Below are 25,560 nucleotides of genomic sequence, written 5' to 3' on the forward strand. Positions count from 1 at the left end.
GGGGCCTGGGGTCAGGGCATTTCCTGTCTGCAGAGCCCTGCACTGATGCCCAGCATGGGCTCTCAGGAGAGGGTCCTAGATCAGTCTCCCCCCATTTCCAGGGGAGAGCAGAGAGGGGGACACCAGAGACTGCTATGCCCCCATTCCTCTGCCACCTCTCTCTCCCAAGCATTCAGGTAAACCACTGTCTTTGCTCTCGCTCCAGCTCGGGTCCCTGCTCCCTGGGGGGCCCATCACTCCCGCCAGGACCCTTTCCCAGAGCAGGGGCCGAGGAGGCAGGGCGAGCACGTACTTGGAGAGAAGGATGATACAGTTCTGGGCCCTCCGGCCGTCAATGACCGACAGCTCTTTGACTTTGCGGGAGGCCAGGTAGATGTCCTCGGTGGAGCCCAATTCCTTCTGAAACCGACAGGCCAAGTGGAAGGGGTGAGGTGTGTGTTGTCCCCAGTCTTCTTCTTGCCCACCCACCCAGGAGCCACCCCCCTACCAACCAGGGAATGCTCCTGGTGTGAGAGGAAGAAAGGAAGGAAAAGAAAAAGGAGAGAGAGAGGAGGGCAGTTAATAACCAACTCTAATGGCAGGCATCTGGGACCTTACCATGGGCTAGAAGGGGTTAGGGGGGCAATAAGGAGCCCCCAGTTTTTTGTTTTAGAGATTGCTCTCTCTTGGCAAACTAGAGAAGGAGCTATTCCGATGGAGGGAGTGGCCGATCCCTGTGGCTTCGGGGAATGTGATATGATCTCCCACATCCCCAGAGAATCAACCTCCACTCCCACAACTCCCCCCAGACAGCCTCCCCAAGCTTATAATGGGAAGCTGGTTCTAAGTCCCCGCAAGGCCACAGTTCCTGGACTCCTGGACCTTCAGACATAGCCCACTGGGCCCAGGGTACAGGGCATCCTCAAGGTCAGAGGTGGGGAAACTGAGGCAGAATTCCATGTAGAATTCTCTCCTCTGGGGTTCCAGCAGGCAGCTTCCCAAGAAATGATGGCTTCCCCTTGCTTCTCTTGGGCCCCTGGTGAGGTAGACAGGCGGCTAGTTCTCACTCTGGGAGGTCCCACCAAACACATGTTCCATGTTACACCACTCCAGAGGCTGTCACTCACATTGTTATCTTTGTGAATTGTGCCCTGGAATTGTGCAGTGTCCAGCCTGTGCAGTCTTACAGGACGGGCTTGCCTTGGGCTCAGTGGGTAAGACAATAGATCTAGACTAGCTCTTCCTCCTCACTCCAGTATTCACCCCCATTGCTGGCAGGGCTCTGCTTACATTATCTCCCTTTCCTACATTTCTTCTTTCTCTGTGGGGTCCCAGCCCTGTGCCTCCCTGTATGGATGGGTAATAAGGTAGAAGGAAGAATGGACAAGCCCTCTTTTTTGGGCCCAGGACAGGGCAGCAGCCCAGGACAGTAGTTAAATATTAGAGTGTCCAGAGTCCCAGGAGTGACTCACCTGCTGAGAAGGATTAGTTATCAGCTCCTAGGCAGGTAGCAGCCACAGCCAACAGAGAATTAAACATGCACAACGTTAGCCAAGAGTTTTGGGGACCCAGGAACAGTAGGCAAGACATGGGGACCCTCAGCTCTGTCCGCCCCATCCCAATGAGACCCCCATCGCTGGAGATGGACACCTGCAGGTAGCCCTGGCCAGGAGCTGCTTCTCGCAGACATGCACTCACAGAGAAGCCAAGCAAAGCGGAGAACAGGCAGGTCTCCCGCCTGTCCTGGGCCCAGCGGCACCACTGCTCCCCAGCTAGGGCTGACCAGGCCCCTGAGCACCCCACCCCAGGCCTTGGCTGTGTTCTTCCCTCTCCTCTGCTGAGAATCTGCCCCAGGATGAGTTCGTCTCTCTAACAGGGGAGCAGACACAAATGAACGTAAGCTAGAAGCATGTCAAAGTCACATTCACTGTGGCCAACGAGGGCAAGTGTCCCTGAATTTTGCCCCTCACCCCTTGTCTGTCCTTTGATCTCTAAGGGAGCCGAGGGGGAAGAGCCCACATCTAGTTCTCTCTTCCTGACCCTGACGGAGTTGAAGTCACTAACTCAGGACCTGCATGGGGCACAGACGGAAGATCACAGTTCACAGGACTTCCCCTGCCCCATGCACCCAGGGCCCCAAGACAGGGAGAGGAGGGGACCAAGGCGACATGGCCTCTAGGATGTCTCCATCTCTGCTGTGAATTTAGCCCAGAGTCTGGATGACAGCTGAGTCACAGCAGTGAGCCCCATCTGCAAACAGGGGGCTGGACTGAGTGGGCTCAGAGAGGTAAGAGAAGACAGAACAGTTTCTGTCTTAACTCCTCTCTACTTATCAGGTCCAGCTTGTCCCAAACTCCATAGGCCCTCTTTCCCCAGTGACTCCATCCCAGCCCTACCTCAGGGCCCTGGAGACTGAGTGGGCTGGGCTGGAACCCTGGCCAGAGGAAGACTCTCAAACCAGGGGGAGACATGTGATGGGCCGCGCGTGATCCACCCCTTGCACGCACTCCCTGCATCCCCAGCACCCAGCGCCCAGCACTGACACTCAGGAGCCCCAAGAGCTCAGGACTTCCAGCTGCAGCCAGGCCACAGCTGCTCCCGTGGCCATGCCAGCCTGATATGCGCCTGGGGCTAAAAGCATTTCCTAGAATTAGGGGTAGAGATTCAGATGCCTTGAGAAACTCCATTTAAATAAACAACCATCTGGTTTTTTTAGAACTCCAAAACAGGGTGAGAGCCACCCCACCTTTGGTTAGCCCCCTAGGAGCAGTCACATGGCCCTCAGTCCTGTATGCCGTCGGGAAGGGCCATCCGCAAGCCCGGACTTGGCAGAAAGCAGCAAGGAGCCTGGCCATAACATCCAGCCATTGCCCAGAGCCCGGGAGGGCACAGACCCTGTTCACTGGCTCCTGGGAAAGTTCTCCGGGCTAGGACCCTGGGCTCAGCAGAGAACACAGAAGAAAATGGCACAACCCAGAGAGGAGACAACCCCTCGGAGGCAGGCCAGAGAGAAAGCAAATGCTCTAAGGCCTCTATGCTGGTAACGCCCAAATTGGACTTGGGGGGAAGGCCCCCAGATGTGTGAGCTACATGCAGATTCCCTGGGCCCAACTCATCTCCTGACTCACATTCATTTGAGGACAAGGTCTGAGAATCAGTGTTTTCGGCAATCCCCATGGTACTGCCTTGGGAATGCCCTGTGTTCTTCCATCAACCCCACTCCCTCTCCTGCCCCTGGAAGATCATTACTGGTCAGCCATCTGTACAAAGTGTCTGTGGAGCAAAGTCCAGGGCCTCTCCCAACCTGCCCAGGCTGAGCCCCAGCCTCAACCCCCTAACGTGATGCGGGGAAGCTCCATCTTCCTTGAAACATTAACATCCTCTGTTCAACTGACTTGTGGGGGTGTTGGGAGATGAAAGTTGGGAGAGAGTCGTTTAGTCCCTAAATCCCGGGGCAAAAGAAAGATCAGAGTCAACAGGGGCCAGGCCCTGCAATTCCACATCCAGTGCTCCAGGACAAAAGAGAGAAATGGACAAAATAATATTTCTTTGCTTGATGTGTGAATACAAACTGTAATCTAGTGGGATGTTTCCCCCAGTGCACCACACACTTCTAATTCCTATCTGTGTCTCCAGCAAGCACGTGGTACCTGATAAGGAATGAAACCAATCAGTATACATCTGAGGGAGCAAGGGCGGTGCTGAGGGTTTCGTTCAAGGGATTATATGTGAAGTCAAGACTAGAAGTCAAGACCCAAGACGCTAGAGGGGGCAGGGTCTTACCTGGTGCCTCTGATAGGCTGAGAACATTTTTTCAAAGTCCTCTAGGTCCAGAATCCGAAATACCTGCATGTCATCAATCTCATTCCAGACGGTGCCAGGGACACGTTCCTAAGTCGAGGGCAGGGAGAAGACCCCACGGTTGACTCAACTCCATTATGGAGACGTCTGGTGCCTCCCTAACCCCGCCTGTCCCTCAACTGCACACATAACGACAGCCAGGCTTTCAGGCCTTCAGAAGGGGCTCAATTCCTCCCCTCAACTCCCACCCCTCTCCAACACTCTGCTCCAGGGTGGAGGCCAGAGACGACCCTCTTCTCCTCCCTTTCATGTGGGGCCATATGGAAGTATGTTCCAGAAATCACCAGGAGGGCAGGAGTGATGGGTGGGCAAGTATGAAAGGGGGTGCAGTGTACTCCTTCCAGAGAAACAAAAACAAAACCAACACTCTCAGGGCACTCGCCCGAAAGTCAGGCTTGGCTGGAATCATTAGAAGGAAAAGTGTCCACACATACTTGGGATCCTCAAAGCCTCAGGGCTGACTCCATTTCCCGTATCTGACAGGGTCATTTTCTCTCCCAGGGGTCTTCCTCCCACTTTCCCAGATTCCCAGAAAGTGGACAGATGCCAAAGTCTGGAACATCCTGCCCCCTATAGTGACTGCTGAGGCCAGCAAGATTCTGCCACAATTTCCTGTTGGTCAGACCCAGAGAAGGTGTCCCAACCCTTATGATTTGGTTGGGCCCAGGATTTATATTCCAAGGTCCATCAACTTAGGCATTGCCCCACCTCTGGGTAGGACCCTTGCATTGAACCCCTACCCCAGAGATTGGGGAGGAGCTGTTAGCCAAGCCCAGAACCCTCCAGTTGTCTTGTAACATCCTGATAATGGCTTAGAGGACAGAGAGCAGGGCTCCCCTCCCAGACGCTCCACCCCTCTCCTCTTAGGACTCCTCACCTCATCCAGAGCTTTTCTGTCCCCTAAAACAGAATCTCCCCACCTTCCTCTGCCTGGAGGGCAGCCAGGGAGCCTTCCTAAGGCTGCCTCCTCCTCCCTTCATCTCCCCCTCAGCCAGGCTTGCAGAGAGAAACATACCTTTCACTCACTTTTATTTTCTTAAACTCTGGAAAGGGGAGGCTAGGCCAGAGCAGGGGGTGGGGACATTCCTGTGGCCTTCCTAAGGCCAGGGACCCTCTTGTGGAATGCCGGACTGGGAAGCTCGGAGCAGCAAGGGATACAGGCAATTGGCCAAACCTAACACAGACGCATTCTTTTCATGGCAGAAATAACCACTGTGTGTGTGTGTGTGTGTGTGTGTACACAGGAGCACGTGTGAGACAGGCGAAGGAGAGGGGAGAGGAGCTAAGCTCCTGGATGGGGTACATGGGAAGCAGAGAGAAGATGGGAAGGGGAATTGAATTGAAAAGGGGAAAAGGGAGGTGAAATTTCTTATTCACTCCCCATCTACAGTTAGGCCTGGCGTGGAGGTGGGTGCAGTGGGAAGGCCCATGGAGGTAGAACGTTGCACTGCTCTTCATTCCTGGGCAGGCCAGATGAGAAGGAAAGGGCTGGAGTGAGAGAGCTGGATATCAACCCCAGGAAGAATTTCCCACAAGACGAGAGATGAGCATCCGGGCTCTCCCCCACTTCTTCCCACTCTCCCTTCCCCGTATTTGCCAGAAGGACTTGGGGCTCTTAGTGGAGGTGTAGCTGAGGTCTGCAGCCAGAGAGAGGTACATCATTCCTAGTACTCTCCACATCCTAAATGTCACCAAGTCACCCTGATGTGCCCGCCTTGTATAATCATTCTCAACTTTGTTATACCTCTCTGGCCAAGATCTCATCTCCTCCAGTCTAGATTCCTGGGGCTTCCTGCTTCGAGAGACAACCCTTACACGCCAGGGAAATCTCTCTCAGAAACACAGTTCATTATGTTTCCTTCAGAGGGCATTTGGGATCAGACAGACCTAGCCAGCTGCTTTCCCAGCTTCATCACGATTGGGACTGTTGGCCAAGGGAGGGGCGCTGCTCTTTTCCCACGTCGCATAAAAGGAAACTGAGTCTCAGTGATGCTCATCTGAGCTGAGGTGGGGATTAGGTGAGATGACATACTTAAAGCACACATGACAGTGCCACCAATAATTAATCTAAGATTATTAAGCCTTTCTATGTGTCAGTCACTGTTCCAAGTACTTTATATGTATTGTCAATTAATCCTTTCAACAATCCCTTGATACAGATATCATAACTACCCCCATTTTACAGATCAGGAACCTAAGGCCCAAATGATGAAATAACCAGCCCCTAGCCACAAAGTAAAAGCTTGGGTCCGGGTAACAGGTTCTCAAATACTCCTTGATGCCCATCCACTCCACCCTGCTGAGAAACATCTGCAACTCCTACGAATGCGCCCCACTGCATATCCACCAAATCTATATTTTCCCGTCTAGGAATGAAACTCTGCCCTGCTCGGGGTCCCAGAGGAATTTGTACAGACTTTATTCTTATTGGACCCTAGAGAAAATGCTAAGCACAAAGCTCTGTATGATGAAAATGTTGCAAAGATATTAGTTGCCATTCTGTCTTCCTTAATTGTCGAGGTGCCTAATTAACTTTTCATTACATTTTTAAAACCTTAAAGGTAAGTTATAAGTACAGGAGGCAAAAAAGATTTCTTTTTAATTAAGATAAAAACTACGATTTCTGATGATGAACAATGAATGTTTCCACACAGCTGGTGGCCTTCGGCTCTGCAGAGCTGTTTCCCTGCTCGTGTGCAGTTGGCCTTTCTGGCTCACCTCGTGACCTGGAGAAGCATCCACAAGGCACACCTGTGCAGTTGTCACAAACTGTAACAATGTTGCTTCAAAATGCTATTAACAGGTGGCTCTAAAATTTTAATAACTCAAATTAGAGATGTTATCAGAGGCCCAGGAGACTATGAATGGGCTGTATTCAAGCTTCGTCTTCCTACCTACATCATGAAACCAGAGGTAGAAGGAATCTTAGAGATCATCTCACAGATGAGCAAACTGAGACAAAATGAGCGATTTCCACAGGTCACACAGTTAGTTTGGTCACACGGTTCGAGCCAAATCTCCTTTAATCCATCCCCAGGATCTCTAGATGTTTCCTTGAACACACTTCCTGATTTGCCATCTCCAAAGCTCTTACAGGGTAATGTTATATCTCACTTTTTATTATCATCGGTCACAGCCCCAGCAAAAAGCTTTACACAAGCGTACCTCAGACTGAGGGGCTAGCTGGTTGACCATGAGGGGAAGGCACCTGACAAACAGCTGACCACCTCCTTAGCAATCCTGCGTATCTCCCTACTTAAGCCTCTACGAGCGAATTCAAGCTCATAGAATAGTACAGTTACAAATTCCCCAAGAGTGAGTCTGCAGGCCCAGTCGACAAGGTCAGAGGGGTCCCTTAGTCTCAGCTCCAAACTGTTGTTGAAATGTGAGTATGGGCCAGGCTAACTGAACTCAGTGAACCTGCATGTGTTTACCTTAAGAGCAAAGCCACTGGTCCTCTTAATAGGACACAGTGCAGAACCAGAGGCAGGGCCTGACCCAGGCTGGGCCTGACCTTCAGTTACTAGGGGTCCAATGTGACCCAGAGCATCTCTACTCTATGCTCATGAGCGTTCAACAGAGGGATCAACTCCTACACGTGGGCCAGGATTGGTGATTATCAGCGGATAACATTATGAGGGCCTTTCACTGCTGAGCAGTCTAGAAAAGTAGTCAATGTGTGCACCTTCCCCTGGGAGGATGCCAAAAGGGCTACATCTAGACCTCAAACTCTTCATTGTAAGGGCACCTCCACACCCTCCCCTTGTTAACCCTGTTGTGGCCTCTTCATTTCAGTCCTTTGTACACATTGCCCCGATCTTTACTGTCTCTAGACCTTAGCCCAGGCTCTTTACCTACATCTTCCACCTTTGTCCTCAAATTGACACTATCCTTAAAATTCTAGCCAAGCCCTTGTCTTATCTAGAAAGCACTCCTGCTGGGCCCATGCCCTGATATCTAGATTACTCCATTAACCCTCAGCCCACACATATCCATTTGTAGGTGGCTTTGCCAACATGAGCATTACCACATGCCAAGCCATCTCCTCTCAATATAGATGCTCTTCCCAGTGGACAGTGAGCTGCCTGGTGTCAGCAACCCCATCTTCTGCATCTACTCTGTCTACCCTACCCCTAACAAGAAGGAAACCCAGGTGGACATCTGCAGACAATGAGCAGGCAATCCATGGGGCTGGCTGCCACTGGCTGTAGGAGATCCACTGACCTCCCTCCTTGTTACTCACCTCATTCAGCTTGACCCAGTTGAAGGACTTCAGTGGGTGGGAAGGCTGGGGGACACACTTCTTCCTGAGTGGGGTTTCACTGCTGGGGAAGGGGTCTGGAGGGAGAGGGAGGCCCATGCTGAAGCAAGGTGGGGCACCAGGGGGAGTGGGAGGCCCCCCGGGTGGAAGGGGTGGTGGTGGCGGTGGGGGGCAGCAGACAAATGGTAGAGGGGGCGGGGGTGGAGGCAGGTCGTTGGTTGTCATCGAGGAAGACAAGGTAAGTGGGCCCCCAGGAGGAGGTGGGGAAGATACAGGTCCTGTCTGTGGGGAGATGGAAAAATAAAAAACAGAGCCATCAGCAATGATGCTTTTCAGGTCTCCCCTCTGCGCCTCACTCTCAGTCTCCACTACATTAGACCCAAAATCCTGCTCTCACCTCCCATACACTGTTAGCCTCTCATTTTCTCTGTGTTATAGACATCCAACACACATACAGACACAACCACAGACAGACACACACACATAAGTCAAACACCCATATGTAGACACTGGACAAAGTCATCGTCATCACAGGGCCAAGAGCAGGATTGATACACACAGTTGTGTAGGCTGCTACTTGCACAAGGGCATCCAGCTGAGAGGGGCAAGGGAGCCAAAATCCCACCTGCGCTCTGCTTCCAAGGTGTGCTTCCCAGGATGGTGTCACCCAGAGGCGGGAGCATTACTGTTTCTAACATAAACAGCCTCAGGGGTCCCCCTTATTCTGGCTTGAGATCCCCTCTCTCTCCTCCCTCATGTGGGGGCCTTGGCCCCTCTCTTTCCATCCTATCTTGAAGGTCTCAGATCAACTACGTGAAAGGAGAGGAGGATGCCCACGTACCGAGATTTCACTGAGTTGGGCTACCAGCTCTGCTACTTGTCCCCGAGCCTGGCGCAGCTCCTGGGACTCTCGGGCCAACTTGTCCTTCATCTTATTCAGCGTCCGCATCATCTCTTCCTTCTCCAACGTCTTGGTCTCACATTCTCGCTCTTTCCTCTCCAGCCTGCTCACCAGCTCTGTGTGTTCTGGAATGGGGGTGGGACAGGTGAGGGAATGAGAAAAGAGAATGTGAATGTGTGTGTCCCCCTCCAAAGGAAGGGATGGACCCTGGCTGGGCAGGGTAGGGGGTGTGTGGAGCGTGCAGCAGGTTCAGGCAGAGCCCCTCACCTTTCCGGAACTTCTCTGCCTGGTCTCGCCACTGTTTCACTTCATTCTCATTGATGAGCCTGGTGGGGAGCAGAGGGAAGGGGCAATATGACTGTTGACCACTGGCTCACAGCCTCCCAGAAGACATGTCATCTTCCTACTCCCCACATTGGTGCTCATATCTCCAATCCATCCAGCCACATCAAGGAGGCTGGGATTTTGACTCTCCAGATGTCTCTCCAGGTCCCCATCCCTGCCCAGTTCTCGTTATGCATCCCTCATGGACTGTGAGAGGTGAAAGGACCCTTGGGCACCTTATAGTCCAACTCCTTGTGATACAGTTGAAGCTCCTGAGACCAGAGATGGTGAAGACAGCTAACTACTGGTAGAACTAGGACTAAATCTCAGGCTTCCCTTAATTGTATAATGACTTATAACCCATTGTGAAAAAAGATCTTTGCTTCCGAGAGAGATCAAAATATTGGCCCTGCCATGGTCCAGTCTTCCAAAGACCAATGTCTAAGAGCAAGAGAAATCGCCCACGCCAACAACAGAATAAGTGTGTTGAGGGTGAAGAGGGGTATGTATGAACTATAGGAAGCCCTCATTCATGTCAAACAAAATTAAGCTTTTACCTGGACATCAAGGTACAAGAGAGATGAAATCCCAAAGTAAAATCCCAATAATCATTTCTTTTGCAAATCTGAAAATGTGCAAGGCTTAGATCCAAGACTGCTGGTCTCTTCAACCAGATCAAGGATACAAAGAGGACAGAGTATGGAGGGGAAATATTTTGTGAAGAGATTTCTTTGCAGAGAGCCACTGCTGTCCTCTCCAAGTGTGCTACCCTCTCCACCATCCAGTGAAGTGGCTTCTTTGGGCCCACTCACAGAGCTTTGACCGATGTTCTCTGTCACTGGGAGGGAGGCAGGATGAACTGGGGCCAGGCAGGTCCAGACAGTGAAGAAGCCTTAACGAAGACAGCAGTGCTGTGCTGGACCTGCTGGCACTCCTAGGGTTTGTTGGTACAGAGATTGCATGAGGGTTTCTCATGGGCCAGATGTAAGCATCTTGGAGGAACTGGGCTGAAGCCATGTTAAGTCCTGTCCAAGAAGTCCACATGGGAGAAAACCGGACACTTCAACAGTGTTTAATTCTGTGTGTGGATTGCCAGTTCATCAGGAGCTCATGGAAAATATGGTACCAGCCAGCCCCATAAAAAAAAAAAAAAACCTTACATGGCCAGGGACCATGTAAAACAGGGTTTTACACCGAGAGGCACTCAGCAAGGAAGGTCTGGAGATCCTAGGAAGACATTTCATGACTTGTATGCCAAGCCTAGAAAGCAGGGGCCTGTTTACTAAGTTATCTATCAAGTAAGACCTTTTCCCTTTCTCCTTCCTGCCCCCACATTGTCTCTGGTGGGGTCAGAAACTGGTTACTACTGTAAAGGTGGGTAGAAAGAGTTAGAAGAGAAACAGAGCTGAGAAAAGATGCCAACCATCTCACACACACACACACATACACACCCTTCCCACTGCAGCTTCCCAGCCCCAGCCTGGGATGGAGCAAGATCTAGGTTAAATCAAATCTAGACTGATCATTCACACCTGGGACTAGAGCATCTAGCAGCAGATCTGAGACTGCGCTGGCGGCTGAAAGCGATCTTAGGGCTTCCATTGCCCAAGAAGCAGCAAACTTCATTGCCCCTGAGGAGTTTCCATCCTCTGGCAAAGGAAAAGCTTCCCCACTAAACAGTGTAAATAATTAGCAGAAAATAAAATTAAAAATAAAAATACAGCTGCTTTTTGATTACTTTACTAGTTGCACATGTCCAACATACCAGTTAGGACTTTAACTACATCAATACCCAACTACTTGAGCGAATGAAAACAGTAGCATGAATAGTTCAAAAAACATTTTCTGCTTGGCTTTGGGATGCAAAACAATGAATCACTGAGAGCCAATGTACCTCTTTAAGGGCAGCTGGCTCAGACTCATTCTGAAAGTGAAGTAGAAGTTTAAATTTAAAAATCAGCATGTTAATGTAAGGTCTGATGACTAATTGACTTGAAATTTGGTTCTCTGTGTTTCTCTCTACCCAGGGTCAGTCAAAGACGACAAGCCAGAAAACCTTAGGCTCTGACATTCTGTCCAAAAGCCTCATGGTTAAATGGCCATGCTCTGTATTATGGTCGGCAAACTTTCTGTAAAGGGACACAGTAAACATTTTAGGTTTTATATACTATGCACAGTCTCTGTCACATATTCTTGTGTTTGTTTATTTTTAACAAATTTTGTAAAATGCGAAAACTGTTCTTATGTCATGGTCTTTACAAAAATGAGCAGGAGGACTGGAGTTAGCCCACAGGCCACAGCTCGCTGACCCCTCCTCTACGGGGTTTTATGTGTTTAAATTCCTTCTCTATCCACTTTGTGCAGTGAATCCTTGAGAATTTCGTACATATGTCATGTGGCTAGTTGAATTTAATTAAACTGAAATAAAATTTAAAATTCAGTTCCTCAGTCACACTAGCCAACATCCAGTACTCGGTAGCCACATTTGGACAGTGCAGTTACGGAACATTTCCAGGATCTCGGAGAGTTCTATTGGACATTGCTGCTCAAGACCCATATGGAGCTATCTGGTTTGAGAGAGGGAGCTGAGATTTCACCAGTAAGACTGCAAGTAGGAGAGAGATGGAGCAGGAGGAAGAAGACAGGTGAGGGCTGGCCACTGCTCACATGTTGACAATGTTCTTGACATTGAAGTTCTCCAAGGGAGCAAGGTCAGGGTCCACGCCCCTCTCATCCTGGAGGACAATCTGCTGGAGGATGCGGTCCAGGAGCTGCCACTGCTGGAAGTAGCCACCATTCCGCTTGTCTGAGGGACAACAGGTATCACATTGTTACTGGGCCCTGGAGTCCCTGGGGCCCTGTCCTAGAGCCACTGTCTGGACTCAGGCTGGTGAGGCATGCCCTTCCTCCCCCTGGCAAGCTCCCAGTCTGCTGGGAGAAGCAATGCAGTTGCTGATGACAGAGAATCACAAATCCAGTCATTTCTTGATTATCTGCAACTGACCCTCTATGAATGTGTCAACCCTCTCAATGTACTTCTCCACTCTCTGAAATGCTTCCTGGCTGCCTTCTTCCCTGTCGGTACCCTGAGCATCCTATGCCTTGGGAATGCACATAGCTTTTCACATTGTCTAAAAAAAGCACCTTTAAGAAAGTAAATCTGCTCTAAAATATTACACGCTGAATAATGAAATCTTCAGGGGAAATTTTAAAAAAAAGAAAAGGTTTAGGATTATCTATGCTATTGTTCTACAGGGAAAGATGAATGGAAACTAATTACAGGTATGCCCTGAGAGGGAATTGAATGGGCTGGGGAAGTGTAATGGAATCCAGGCAGGTTTCTTAGTGAAGGTGACCCTGAACTATGAAGGCAAAGGCATTGTTGTGTTGTGCCTGGTCTCACAGGGCCCCTCTCTCATGCCCTTTAACCATAGTCTGGCTGAACATGGACTTTCCTTTCCTGTAATAACCACAAGCTCTTCTTCCTTAGTTCTTAATCCCAAGCACTTCTCTCTACTGACCACCAAGAGAGGTCAACTAGTAGGATCGATCCTGACCTCAAAGTCAAACCATCATGCCTCCAAGGTGGAAGGTCGTATCTGCAAAATCCATCTGCAAACAGCAGGGGCCCAAGTGTGTGGCCTGGCCCCCAGGGGGCGTGTACAGGGGAAGACTTGGTCAGACTCACCAACCCAGGGAGGTCCTGACGCCTTGTCTCAACCTGCCCCGGACCAGGGCTCAGACTGGCTGAGGGAAGCGGCAAGTGTGGGCTACTCACAGGGCATCTGCAGGCAGTGGTGCAGGACAGACAGCAGGCAGGGGTAGGCCTCTGTGTGCTTCAGCTTCTTGTGGATCAGCTCGAACATCTGGGAAGCACTCTTGGTGTCGATGTGGACCTGGGGGAGCGGAGGGTGCAGTGAATGGGGAGGGAGAAGGCAGTGGAGGAAGAGAACAGGTGAGAGAAGACCACTTCCATCCACTGAGCCCTGTCCCATAGGAGGGCGTTCCTCCCCCTGCCTCTGGCCCAGGCTTAAAAAGACAGAGACAGAGAAAAGGAGGAGAGAGATGTGCTAATTATCTGAGAGTTTCCTATATTTGGCACTACTGGCATCTCGGACTGGGTAATTCTTTGTTGTGGGGGACTGTTGTGTTCACTAGAGGGTGTTTAAGCAGCATCCCTGGCTGGCCTTTATCTATCAGATGCCAGTGGCATCCTCCTTACTCCTGTTGTGACAACTGAAAATGTCTCCAGACATTGCAAATGTCCCCGGGGGTGGAGGGGTGTGTACAAAATCACTCCTGGTTGAGAAGTACTGATCCGAACCAAGGGAAGGAAGTAGGGGAATAGATGATTCAAGGAGCATGTGGCAGAGGCCCACAACCTGGGTTCAAATCCCAGATCCACAACTAGTTGTGTGACAACAGGCAACTCCTTATCCTTGCTAGCCTCAGCTTCCTTATGGATAAACCCAGGGCTTTTGTGAGAATGTAACGGGATGGGGCTTGGTGACTGAAGCACTGCCCCAAAGTAGGTTTCGATTTGTTGTAGGGATTCTCTAATGCAATATTTAAGCAACAGAGTTGTGTATTTTCAGGGTTACTAAGGCTAAAATAAAACTATGATTTTTTTTTGCTAAGCATGATCTAGTTAGTGATGGAGAGAGGTAACTCAGGAATTTGCTAGAAGGCAGGGGGAAAGTAGCACAGGAGAGGCAGTTGAGACTAATGATATATAAGAACTGGGGGTTCTCTTTTATTTGGGGGTTTCAGCCTCCTAGTGGGTAGATGCCCTACCAGGTGAGGCCCGCCAGGTGAGGTCCACCAGGTAAGGTCTGCCAGGTGAGGCCCACCAAGCAAGGCCCATCAGAACCAACATACTACCAGGGCTCCAAAGCAGGACCTGGCCAAGGGGGCACCCACCAGGGAACCCAGCCAACACTGGACCTACCACAGCACAGGATTGGCAGAAGTGACTGTGGGACCACCTGGGACCCCAATGCAGTCAGGCCAACCCTGCAGGCTCCTCACCATGTCAAATCTCCTGGCTAGCTCCAGGTCATCCTCATTCCGGACCATCTCGAAGAAGTCTAAATGCCTAGATAGGATGGGGGTATAGAGACGGTAGACATTATAGCCAGGACATCCCTGGTTGAGGGTTACAGCCCCTTCGAGCCCCCCCACCGACTAAATCTGAAAGCTGCCTTCAGCATTCCTGGCTCCCAACAATTAATACCAGTAGTGGCCCCCATCAGCCAGTGTGAAAACCAAAGAATACTCCACATGCTTCCAAATGCCCCCTAGGGGGCAGTACTGCCATGGTTGAGGACTACTAGGCCCACCTGTCTATAACATCAGAGATGAGATGGCAGGTCAGCAAAGAGGACAAGCAGGGGTATAGGTAAGACGTGGGACAAGTGGGTGAGAGAGCTGTCCACCGCCCCCCACAGCTGATCCTGAATCGATGCTAGGTATGGCAGGTGGTCTCCAGTGGAAAGCACAGCCTCCATGAAGATCCTGACAATCCTCAACCGAGGCAGAGGTTTGCAGTGGGGACAGGTGGCTTGGGCCTTACTTGTCCAGGATGGCATTCTCGTGCTGCCGCAGTTTGTCAATCACAGGCTGTATCCCCAGCATCAAGAACTCGTACCGTAGATGTAGGCGGAACTCCAGATTATCCTGGGGGTCACCAAGGGAGGACCAGACTCATTGGCTGGTCTCAATTTCCACAAGAGTCCCCAGTGGACCCCTCATTGCCACTCCAGTCATTGTCTCACCACATCTCCTGCAGCAAACTCATCTGGAGCTGCTTCAAGTCCCACAGTGCCAAGAAAGGGAGAGATGAAACATCCTTTGACCTTGTTATTTACTACTTTGGGTCTCCTGCCTCACTTCCTTTAAGTCCCTTACTGATTTTCTCTTAGCTTTTGGCATCAAAGAGTTTGGCATCCAAACAAGCTTTGGAATCAGACAGATCTTGGCTCAAATCCCTGCTCTGCCACTTATTAGTTTTGTGACTTTGGGAAAGCCTTAGTTTTCTCATCTGTAAAATGGGCATGATCTGACTTACCTACAGGAGTGATATTCATAAAAATTACCTAATGAGGTGTGGCTACCAACCAATCGGAACGGAGATCAGCCATAAATAGCTAGTACTGACAAAGGTGTTGTCAGCATCATAGGGACAGATTATTCCCACAATGCACCTCACCTAACTCAAGGTCATCAGGACCAGGTACAAAAGAAAAAGGATGCTGGCAGAAAAGAGGGAAAAGTAGAGATCATCAGATTGCCCCTTTTGTCCTTCAACCAGCTGACCATGACCGGGCCATCTGATTACCTTAGAATTTGGGGAATTTACCAGCTCTTGGAGTTCTTCTTCAATCATTGCTATTTTTATGACCTGGGAATCTCACTTTCACCCCAAAGGAATGGAAATCAGAAGGCACACCTCCTAACAGAAGGAGCTAGAAGAGCATGACAAGCCAACCCAGAAACCAGTCCAGAAGCAGGTCTTTAGAAAGCTCTAGAAAGAAGGGCTAACACTTGACCTCTTCCCACATATGACCCTGCTCTACCCTGAGCCATCTAGCCAGCAAGCTTGGGGTTTGTCCATGACACACATAATGCATGATACTACTTACGTAGGAAACTCCCTAGGAGATCTTCCAGATTTAGATAAAATCCAGAAGAATTTTGTGTAGAAGCAAAGCCAGCATTAGTCCTCACCACAAATTGTTAGAGTCACAGATAAGACAGATGTGGGTTACATGCAACACTGCTCTGGCTGATGTCGTCTAGCCCTCATGACAGTGAAGTTCATGACGAGTTAGTCTTTCTTGGCCCCAAGTAAAGGAGGCAAGAGGTGATAAGGATTATCTGAAGACAATGATGATGGTGGCAGCCACACCAACCAGATGCCCTGGCCCCTTCCCTCTGCTGCTTCCCCAGGATGCACTCATACACTCTACCCCAGGTCCAGAAAGTCAGTGCATAGCAAGGGCAAGTGCTGGCACCTCACCTCTCCAGCTCCAGCATTGAGGACAGCATTGATAAAGGACATGATGGCTGTTTTCAGATTCACTTCATCCCGGTATCGGCCCAGACTTCGGTCTAGCTCATTCAGCAGTGTCTGGAAGGAAAGGCGGGACAGATAAAGAGAGGAGGGCTCAGGGTGCTACAAGTCCAGCCTCTGTCCCTCTGTTCCTGCCATTCCAACCACTCAGAATGCCCCATCCATTCTCTCTACCCAATCTATCCAGCTGATCGTGGACCTCCCCTAGAGCTCACTGTTTCCAGTCTCAGTCCTGCCTATTTCCTCCCCACTCAGGCTTCGGGGCTTGGTATACATTGTTGGGCAGTGCTGAAGTGCTGGTCAGCCTTTCACGGCTGTTTAAGGCTCATCCATCACCCATATCCCTGCCCAGCTCCTTGACAGCACAGACACTGCCTTATATCCCTTTGCATCTTCTGCAAAGGGTCAGGGGCCACTTTCTGCAGAGTAGATGCTTAAAAGTGTTTGATGACAGAATAAACAGCCTATACTGGTGGATCAACCCCAAAGTTGGCAATGACAGTCCACATCTATTGAGACTTATTCTGTACCAAAACACTTCATACTTATTGTCTATCTCATTACTTTTCTGGGGCAGGTCAGGGAGAAGAAAAGAGAGTAGCATGGCCTGAGCTCCCAGGACTTGTTCCAGTGTCCACACAGTAGGCACTGAACCAGGCATAGAGTCTAAAACTTTGGCCCCAGCAACTGCATTTAATTCAAGGATTCTCGACTGAGCCCCTATAATGAGCCAGGCACTGGGCTCAGAGATGCAGAGCCACGAAAATGAAGCAGACTGATATTCCAGCCTCAAGGAATCCATGGTGTAGTGAGGAATCCATTTTCCAAGCTATACTTATATATCTTGAGGCATCCCCTCCACCATGTCCTTTTATATAAACCCTCTGGGTCCCAGTATTCTCTGCCTATTATCTTCCATGAGAGGGCATGCGATCTGAATTACTTCCTCCTTCTCCCCAGTTTCTGCTACAAAGAATCTTCAGTCCCTCACCCCCAGTATGTGAGGCTCCTGCCCCATCCCTGGCTGGCGCCCCACCCTCTGCCAGACCCCTCACCTGGAAGCGCGTCCTCTCAGCTGCATACACCTGGTAGTGTAGCATGGCCTGTAGCACCTTCTTGTGGCCACCGGGCACAAGGCACACAGCACCCAGGATCTCCAGCACAGCTACCTTGGTCTTGCTGTTTTCGGTTCTCAGGCTCTGCGCAATGGTGCTGATGGCCTCAGGCTGTGCCAGCACATGCGCCCGCCCTTGGGAGTTGTTCATCAGAGCCTTGATGCAGCCGATGAGGGAAGTGTGGATGCGGCTCTCACAGGTGGCATGGTCCATGCTCCGGAGGAAATTGAGCAGACAGGTCAAGCCCTCCAGCTCGATGAAGCGAGTCACAAACCTACCCAGACCAGAGCCATTAGCAAAACAGGTATCCTGCATTTGTGTGTTACACATTTTGCAAAGAGTTACCCATTATCTGTGTAGAACCTTGTCGCATCTACAGTAGCCCCTAAGTTCATTTATAAAGTTTACCTAAAGCACTGAAACCCTATAACCTCACAGAAGACTTATATCTTATTTGCATCTTATTTATTTATTTATTATTATTTTTTGTTTGAGGAAGATTAGCCCTGAGCTAATATCTGTATCAATCTTCCTCCACTTTATATGTGGGTCACCGCCACAGCAAGGCCAACAAATAGTGTAGGTTGGTGCCCAGGATCTGAACCTGGGAATTTGGGCCACCAAAGCAGAGTGCAGGGAACTTAACCACTACACCACAGGCAGGCCCTTTATTTGCATTTTAAATACAATCATTTGCATGTTATTGATTGTCATTTGCATAGCTACAATGGTACCTCTGTGAAGGGGATGATCATCATAATGATTAGGGCTGTTAAACCTGAAGATTCATCCCCAGTGAGGATAAAATTAAGAGAATCACAGTCAGAAGACAAGGAGGACTTCTAGACAGGTGGGCCGTCAGATCACTTAGCCAAGGGACCAGGGCTGGGAATGGTACTCTTTAAGAGATCCTTAAGAAGACAATGGAGTTATCTTGAACGTTAACAGAAAACATTAAAAGCCATTTAATTCATGGGTTCTTAAGCTGGAGTCTGTGTTCCCCTAAAGATCTATGGCTAACATTTACAGATCCATGAAAAGAAAATGACACTTGTATTTTTGGTAATCTCTAACTGAAATTTAGCATTTCCTTTGATGATGAATGTAGGTAATAAGTGACAGTGATAAGAGCAGAATCTGTGACTTTGTCACCCAAAGAAATCCCAGCTATTTTCACATGAAATCAGTTATTGCAGGTATCTCAAAATATCATTTACACTTATCAGCACATCAAAATGATGGCAGTTGCTAGTTCTTGATGTTTAAGGCATAAATAAGCACATTTATTGCTACCTCACAAATTTTTAATATTTGTTGATTGCATTTCCATTTAATTGGCTTATTTTTAATCTTACCTATTTTTATCTATTTTATTTTATTATTTAAAAACATCATTCTGATAAGCAGTCAATAGGTTTGTTCTGGGAGCCAAAGTCATCCGTGGCACCCGTGCACACGCGCAGTCTTAGAATCACCCACGATCTGAGGAAATGGCATAAATGGAACTTAAAGAATCACTACATATAATTACTACATTTGATTCAAGTGTATTTGTGTGTATTTCTATAGCATTATACAAATATGACTAGAAAAATAGAATATACTCTCAGATTGCTAAAAGTAGGTATTATTTACTTTTTTCTATTATCTGCTTTTCTGTATTCTACAAAATTTCCACCATGACCATTTTGTCATGTGTAACTTTTGTAATCAGAATTTTATTAAGGGAATGAGAAATAAATTGAGGTGAGAGACAAACTTCCCCTCAGCCACTCTGCTTCCCCATCCTTCCTGCACCCCCTTCCTATACCAGACCTCCACCCCCACCCTGAGCGACAGGGTGCTCTCATTCTCCTTGATGCTCTGTTTTCAGGCTCCTGGTGCAGAGAGCTCAGTCCAGACAACACACACACACACACACATGCACGCAGGCAGACCACTGTGTGCTGGTAAATGTTTAACAACTGGCTCTCTGGAGAAAGAAAAAACAGCCTGATTGTATTGTTTGCCAATTTCCATGGTATAAATACTCCAGCACAGCACATTTCAAGCTATCAATGTGACATCATTGAACGCAGAGTTGGGAAGAGATGTGCTATTTATAGCATTTCCACCATGCGTTACACAACAGGTGTAAACTCAAGAGCACACATAACAGTAAGATGCAGTAAAATCATTAGGTAATTAGGGAGTGATAAGTTTCAAGTATTCATTACCTTTGTTTTTGATATCATTTATTTAATCATAAGTTTATATAATTTACATTTTAATCATAGCTATGTTTAACAACCAACTAGCAAAACTGCTAAAAATATAACAGTGGCTCTTACAAGCTGGTTCCCAGACACAAGAAGAGACTGTGGCTCTTGCCTCCTCTTTGGACCCTTGCACAGTTTGGCCTGGTAAGGGGCAGGGGTTCTTCTCCGGCCTTTGAGACATCCTCCCCTTCTCCCTGGCTGCATTGATCCCACTGTAGATGGGGAAATCTCATCCACAGACACCACATCTCCCCATAGTGGCTGGAGTATTTCTCACCCACACTCCCCTCCTCCAGGCTGGGGCACCCACCTGCCCCTCATTCTTAGAAAGGTCTTCTTATACACCTTGTCTGTTTGGCCACCCTCCCTCCTGTTCTATTCTCCCATGAAAAACAAGTACCTGCCCTCAATTTCTCTTCAGATAGCTCTTCAGGACCTGTGGTTTATTCCATTTTCCTACATTCCTCTCTCCTGCTCCCCTACATGCCCACCCCTGACAGCCTCCCAGCTCCTCAGAGAGAGGGGGAGCGGGAGCCGGGAAGTGAAGTGAACTCCAGGGAAGGCTGGGCAGTGGAGCTGGCCAAGGGGACAGGATGGGAGCAGAGCACTGTGTGAAGCTTCAGGAAGTCAAGGGGAACCACCTGAGTGAAGGGACATAGAAGGAAGTGAGGGAAAGGGTAGCAGTGAGTCACCTCATGGGCTGCGTCCGAAGAGCTGTCTTCAGGTCTTCTACGATTTGGTTCCTCATCTCTGTCTCCTCCTCGTCAAATGCGTACAGACTCTGCATCTGAGGTAGGTAGAGGGGGTGAAGGTCATGCTGGATGGCCCAGCCCCCTGCGCCTCCAGCCCAGGTATGACCCAGGGGCCACCCTTGCCATAGGAGGGACGAGCCCTCGGGGGATGATTTACGGAGACAGAGTGTCAGACTCTGAGAAGACCCAGGTTCTGGTCCTGGACTGCACTTTCCTCATCTGTAAAATGGGAGAATTATTGACCTAGCCTATTTCCCAAGCCTGTGGGACATACAAATGGTTAATAAATATTTATACAATGGGGGGATTCTAAAGCCGCACAGAGGAGGGAGGGATTATGATAAACTCTCAGGAGTAAGTGGAAAGCTGCTGAGCCCCAGTGAGTGGGATGTGCTGTGCAGGGGAAGATGAGGGGCGACCACTCTCCCCATAGCCCTTGCAGGTGGGGGCAGGGCAGGAGCGGAGCGCCACTCACCGCAGCCATGGAGTTGATGCGGTCAATGTAATAGTCAGGCCAGCTCGTCGCCAGCTTGTTGGGGTCCTCCTGCTCCTGGAACAAGAAGAAAGACTGTATGGACCCACTGACAAGGCAGGCCATGGCCTGAGATCCTGAGCTTCCTTCCTTGGCAGCAGAGAGATTCACTTCCCAGCTCCACCTGGAGGGGTGACTTCGAGGAAGTCACAAACTCTCCCCAGGCTTCCATTTCTTCCTTGGTAAAATGCGGACAACGAACATTGACTCCCATGACCAGCCAATCACGTGGGCAGAAACCACACAGGTATGTGCACTTTCAATGAGCAATATGCATGATTAAAAAAGATATTTTTCCCTGTTATATTTGTTCTGGCTTTATTTAATAAAGTTAAGTTTTATGTCTGTTGAATCTAATAAAAATTTTTGCTTATACTTTTGCACATCTGTTTTTTCAAATTTTCTGATAATATCATTCTCATTGTATTTTACAAAAATATTGGCCTGTGATGGTTTGGAAATTTAAAAACTTGGTCTTTCTCTCAGAGTTTGAGAAGCAGTGATGTAAATCATTTGATGCAGTGCCTGGCACACAGTAGGTGCTCAATAAATAGTAACTTTACAAAAAGAGGGAAATTGAAACTCCCAAGACCCTGGGTTTTGGAAAGACTCAGGGGTCCCTCATAAGGGTCTATCATAGCTCGGTGGCCCGGCCCTCAGGTCCCAAGAGAAAGCCTCAATTCCTCCCCAAGTGTGGACAAGAATGATGGGAAATGGATAAATATTAATGCTGATGGTAAACCCAGCCCTCTCCTCCAGCCAATGGATCTGCCTGGTCCTGTCCCCACTCATCGGCATGTTCCCCTTCATCCGCTTTCTGCCAAGCTTCCAGCTTCCAAATCAGCGTGAAAACTTACCTCCTCCAGAATCTCCCTAACAAACTGCCTGTCTGCTGGCCGGCCTGGATTCTGCCCTGCCTCCCTCAGCTCTGTCCACTGGGGTTCACAAATGTGTTTCGTAAAATTTAAATTTGAGACCAGTGGGAAGGCTGCCTTGATTTGGTCTTCATGACTGCACGTGGCTGCATGTGTTACATCTCCACGACTGAAGCCCCCAAATTCTACCTTCTACCTTGGGTGGGGAGGGCTGATCACAGAACCAAAGACAAATGCATCAGCCAACACATCCTTTCCCGCCTTCACTGGCCCGTCACTTATCCAGGCCACATGCATTTAATGAGCACCTACTTAATGCCAGTCACTGTACTGAGCCCTAAAAATACGGGGAGCACAGAGTCAGCCTCTGCCTCCCATAAACAGCCCAGTGCCAGAGGCAGGGCGATAAATGCTCTGTGGCAGAACTAGTCATAGTGGACCACGGAAACCCGGAAGGTGGGGATCTAACACAGAAAGCTTGTGAGGAGAGTGGGGTGGGCATCAGAAAGGACTGGGCTGAGTTATTAAAGATTAGTAAAGCCAAGACAGGTGGGAGGGTGTCACAGACAGAGAAGTACCATGTGGGAAGAGGGGGCGTGAAAGTGTATGGGAAACTTACACATCATTTGTTTTGGAAATTAGATAGAGACATCCTTGCATTCTAACAACTTTTATTTTAGCTGTATAAGAGATCGACTTAAGGGAACACCATAGTAAATCAATTTGGAAAGTGGAGAATCATGAGAAATGATTAATTACTCCTGAAATTTATTTTCTCCTCCCTCCCCTCCTCTCTCCCAAGACTTGAACTTTTTTTAAGACCTGCTTTTCTCACAGTGAGATTCCTGGACACCGAGCAGAGTATTCTGTGGGTGCTTAATAAAGGTACATTGAGTATACTGGACAATAGCTTGTAGTGTGTGCAGCCCAGGCATCTCGTCACAGGTTCTCGGACTCCAGCAGCCCCGGGTTCTAGCGACGGTGCAGCCACTCGCCATAACTGGCGGTGACTTTGGGTGAGTCCATTGCCTCTCTAGGCTTTCCTTGCCTCGTATGTAGAATAAAGGACTACATTGGATTGTTTCTCGGCTCCTTCCAAATCTAGAGTATGTAGGATTCGAATCCTCTAATTTTATAAGGTCAGTCTGGCTCAGTACGGAGCCCTGGATGGGAAAAATATCCTGAGAGAGAAGAGTAAGGAAAGAGCCATGACTGGGCTTCAGGGAGCATGAAGGAGAACCAGCTCAGAACCGCCCCAGACCTGCCTGTCTTCTCCCAGGAGGGAGACGGTCTGACCCAGGCGCAGGAATAACCAGGTCCCACCTCCCAAACACCTGTCTCTGAGGTCCACGGAACCTCAGGGTGCAAGTCTGAAAAAATGCAAGGGGGGAGGGGAGAGGAGGAAGGTGGGCTGAGAAAAGAAAAACAGAATGAAAGAAACAGGCTTAAATAGAAAGAGGGCAAGAGAGACACAGAAAGCGAGGAGCAAAAGAGACACAGAGACAGAGAAAGACGGAGGAAGAGAGAAGAAAGCACAGCCGCAGGGAAAGCAGAGGGGAGGAGAGAAAATCCAATTAAGCCCTGAGTGGAGCCCGGTACACCCCTCTCTAGGGAGGACCACAGTCTTTAATGAGGGAGAGGAGAGGGAGGAAAGCGGGGGGGAGAATGGGGACTGATGTGTGACCCTGATGTGCATGCTGCCCTGTGAGGCTGAGCCTGGCACATGCTGGAGGCTAAAGAATCAGAAGAGACCCCCCCCCTCAAACTGAGTCCTTACAACAAAGCTGCCCCAGGAATGGCCCAGGGCAGCACGCCCTCCAGGCACGGGCACAGGCACCAGAAGAGAGTCTAGACTCGTCATCTGCGTATCTCTCTGACCCAGCACCACTCCTGGAATCTAGCAGGTACCTGCCTAAAGGCTTTTTGCAAAACACAATCCTATTTCCCTGAGTGTAAGCTCCATGAGAGCAGGCATTTTTCCCCCTGTTGCTCCTCCAAACCTAGGACAGTGCATAATAAATATCTGTTGAATGAATGAGCGAGCTTGGAGGCATGAGCTGCCCCATGCCGTGGACCCTGAGGTGGCAGTGCAAGGGGTCAGAGAGCGCACCTTCTTCTTGCTGCAGTAGATCTGCCATTTCTTCTCGGGGGGCAGCGCAAACACAGCCTCCCGGTTTTTGTCGGTGAGATCCAACTCATCCTGCAAAGATAAGAAATGTGTCTGAAACCCAGGATGGTTGACTTTAGGATATTCAGCCCTACAGGAAATTATACTTTTCCCAAAACTATCTCTCAGCCTATCTTCCTCCAAACAGCACCAAAGATATCACAGGGCAATTCTTTTTCTGCTGGAAATACACCCTCAGCCCCTGCTTCAACCCAAGCCTGTGCTGCTTCTATGCTGCTGTCCTTGCTTCCTGTCCACCCCACCTTGTCCCTACAAGTTCCCCCGCCTCTTCCAGGCCCCCGTTCCCTGCCCATCTCCTGCATTGCTCTGCTAGCCCCTAATCCTCTTGCCCGGGATTTCTCGTCTTCCTTCCCTTGTCCTTCTCAAGCTTGTCGACACCATAAGTCAAGGCCTGACAAAGAAAGGAGTCAGTCTACAGATCTAGCCCTTGCCTCCATCCTTCAAGTCTCCTTGCCCTTTGAGTCTTTCCCCTAGAAATTCTCTAGCTCCCCCAACCTTAGCATGGGGCCCGGCACAAGCTGAGGGGAGCTGGTGAGGATGAGGAGCAGAGCAACTCTCCAGGCAAGAAGGGTATGCCATACCAAAAGAGGTACTGATCTCCTTCCCATGGAGGTGTGCCTGCATGCACAAGGCTCAGGGCTCTACCAGGCTAGCCCACACTTCCCAAGGAGTAGAACTGGGAAGTTTCTAAAGTCATCAAATTCAGGGTATCTCTACAGGTAGTTTGGGGTGACTTCATAGCTTTAGCTGTGCTGGATGGCCCCTAAAAAGCTCTCTTCTTGAAGGTTCTTCTCCTATGATTCATGAATGATGCTCAGACTCAAGAAGGAAATAGTTAATGAGCCATGGGGAACATCATGTGCTTTCAACTCAATTATTCTGAGGGTTTCTTTTAATCAAAAGCAGAACTCACATTAAGACAATAAAGCATATTACTTACTTTTTACTTTTAAAAATGATAAACAGTGAAAGTAATATCTAAGAAAGAATAAGCGTCTTAGATATCCATATTTATACTCTTGTCTCTATACTTTTATTCAAGGGAAAATGTTTAAGACTTTCGTTCACCTAGATCAGAACTGTCCAATAGAAATATAATGTGAGCCACATGTGTTTTAAGAATTTTCCAGTCATATTAAAAAATTAAGAAATAGGTGAAGTTAATTTTAACACTATATTTTATATAACCCGAAAAATCGAAAATATGATCATTTCAACATGCAATCCATGTAAAAAATTATGAGATATTTTCACCAAATCTGGTGTGCATTTTACCCTTACATCGCCTCCACTCAGACCAGCCACACTTCAAGCGTCTAGCATCCCCAAGTGACTAATGGCTACCATCTTGGACCGCACACACAAAGATGATTAGAAACAATGTCCATCAGATCATCTGCTTTCGGAAATAAAGACTTCTGCAGATCTAATGCTAATGAAAG

The 25,560-nt window shown here is 49.0% G+C and overlaps 1 protein-coding gene across 6 annotated transcripts in view; it reads right to left on the minus strand.

Annotated features, from left to right (window-relative positions):
• DAAM2 (dishevelled associated activator of morphogenesis 2) overlaps nt 1-25,560 on the minus strand; it is a 104,830-nt gene that overhangs the window by 14,195 nt on the left and 65,075 nt on the right. For 5 of the 6 annotated variants that reach the window (XM_070514977.1, XM_070514979.1, XM_044776624.2 and 2 more), the window contains 15 exons: nt 24,041-24,130; nt 20,999-21,073; nt 20,464-20,558; nt 17,454-17,787; nt 16,345-16,455; nt 14,899-15,002; nt 14,355-14,421; nt 13,105-13,222; nt 11,994-12,132; nt 9,270-9,328; nt 8,943-9,127; nt 8,084-8,383; nt 3,763-3,870; nt 1,452-1,478; nt 293-399 (listed from right to left, as the gene is read on the minus strand). In XM_070514977.1, coding sequence (XP_070371078.1) covers nt 293-399; nt 1,452-1,478; nt 3,763-3,870; nt 8,084-8,383; nt 8,943-9,127; nt 9,270-9,328; nt 11,994-12,132; nt 13,105-13,222; nt 14,355-14,421; nt 14,899-15,002; nt 16,345-16,455; nt 17,454-17,787; nt 20,464-20,558; nt 20,999-21,073; nt 24,041-24,130 — 1,919 coding nt within the window. The remainder of the gene's footprint in view (nt 1-292; nt 400-1,451; nt 1,479-3,762; nt 3,871-8,083; nt 8,384-8,942; nt 9,128-9,269; nt 9,329-11,993; nt 12,133-13,104; nt 13,223-14,354; nt 14,422-14,898; nt 15,003-16,344; nt 16,456-17,453; nt 17,788-20,463; nt 20,559-20,998; nt 21,074-24,040; nt 24,131-25,560) is intronic. The other variant, XM_070514981.1, reaches the window with a different exon arrangement.

Source organism: Equus asinus, chromosome 8, assembly GCF_041296235.1.
Source record: "Equus asinus isolate D_3611 breed Donkey chromosome 8, EquAss-T2T_v2, whole genome shotgun sequence".
NCBI lineage: Eukaryota > Metazoa > Chordata > Mammalia > Perissodactyla > Equidae > Equus > Equus asinus.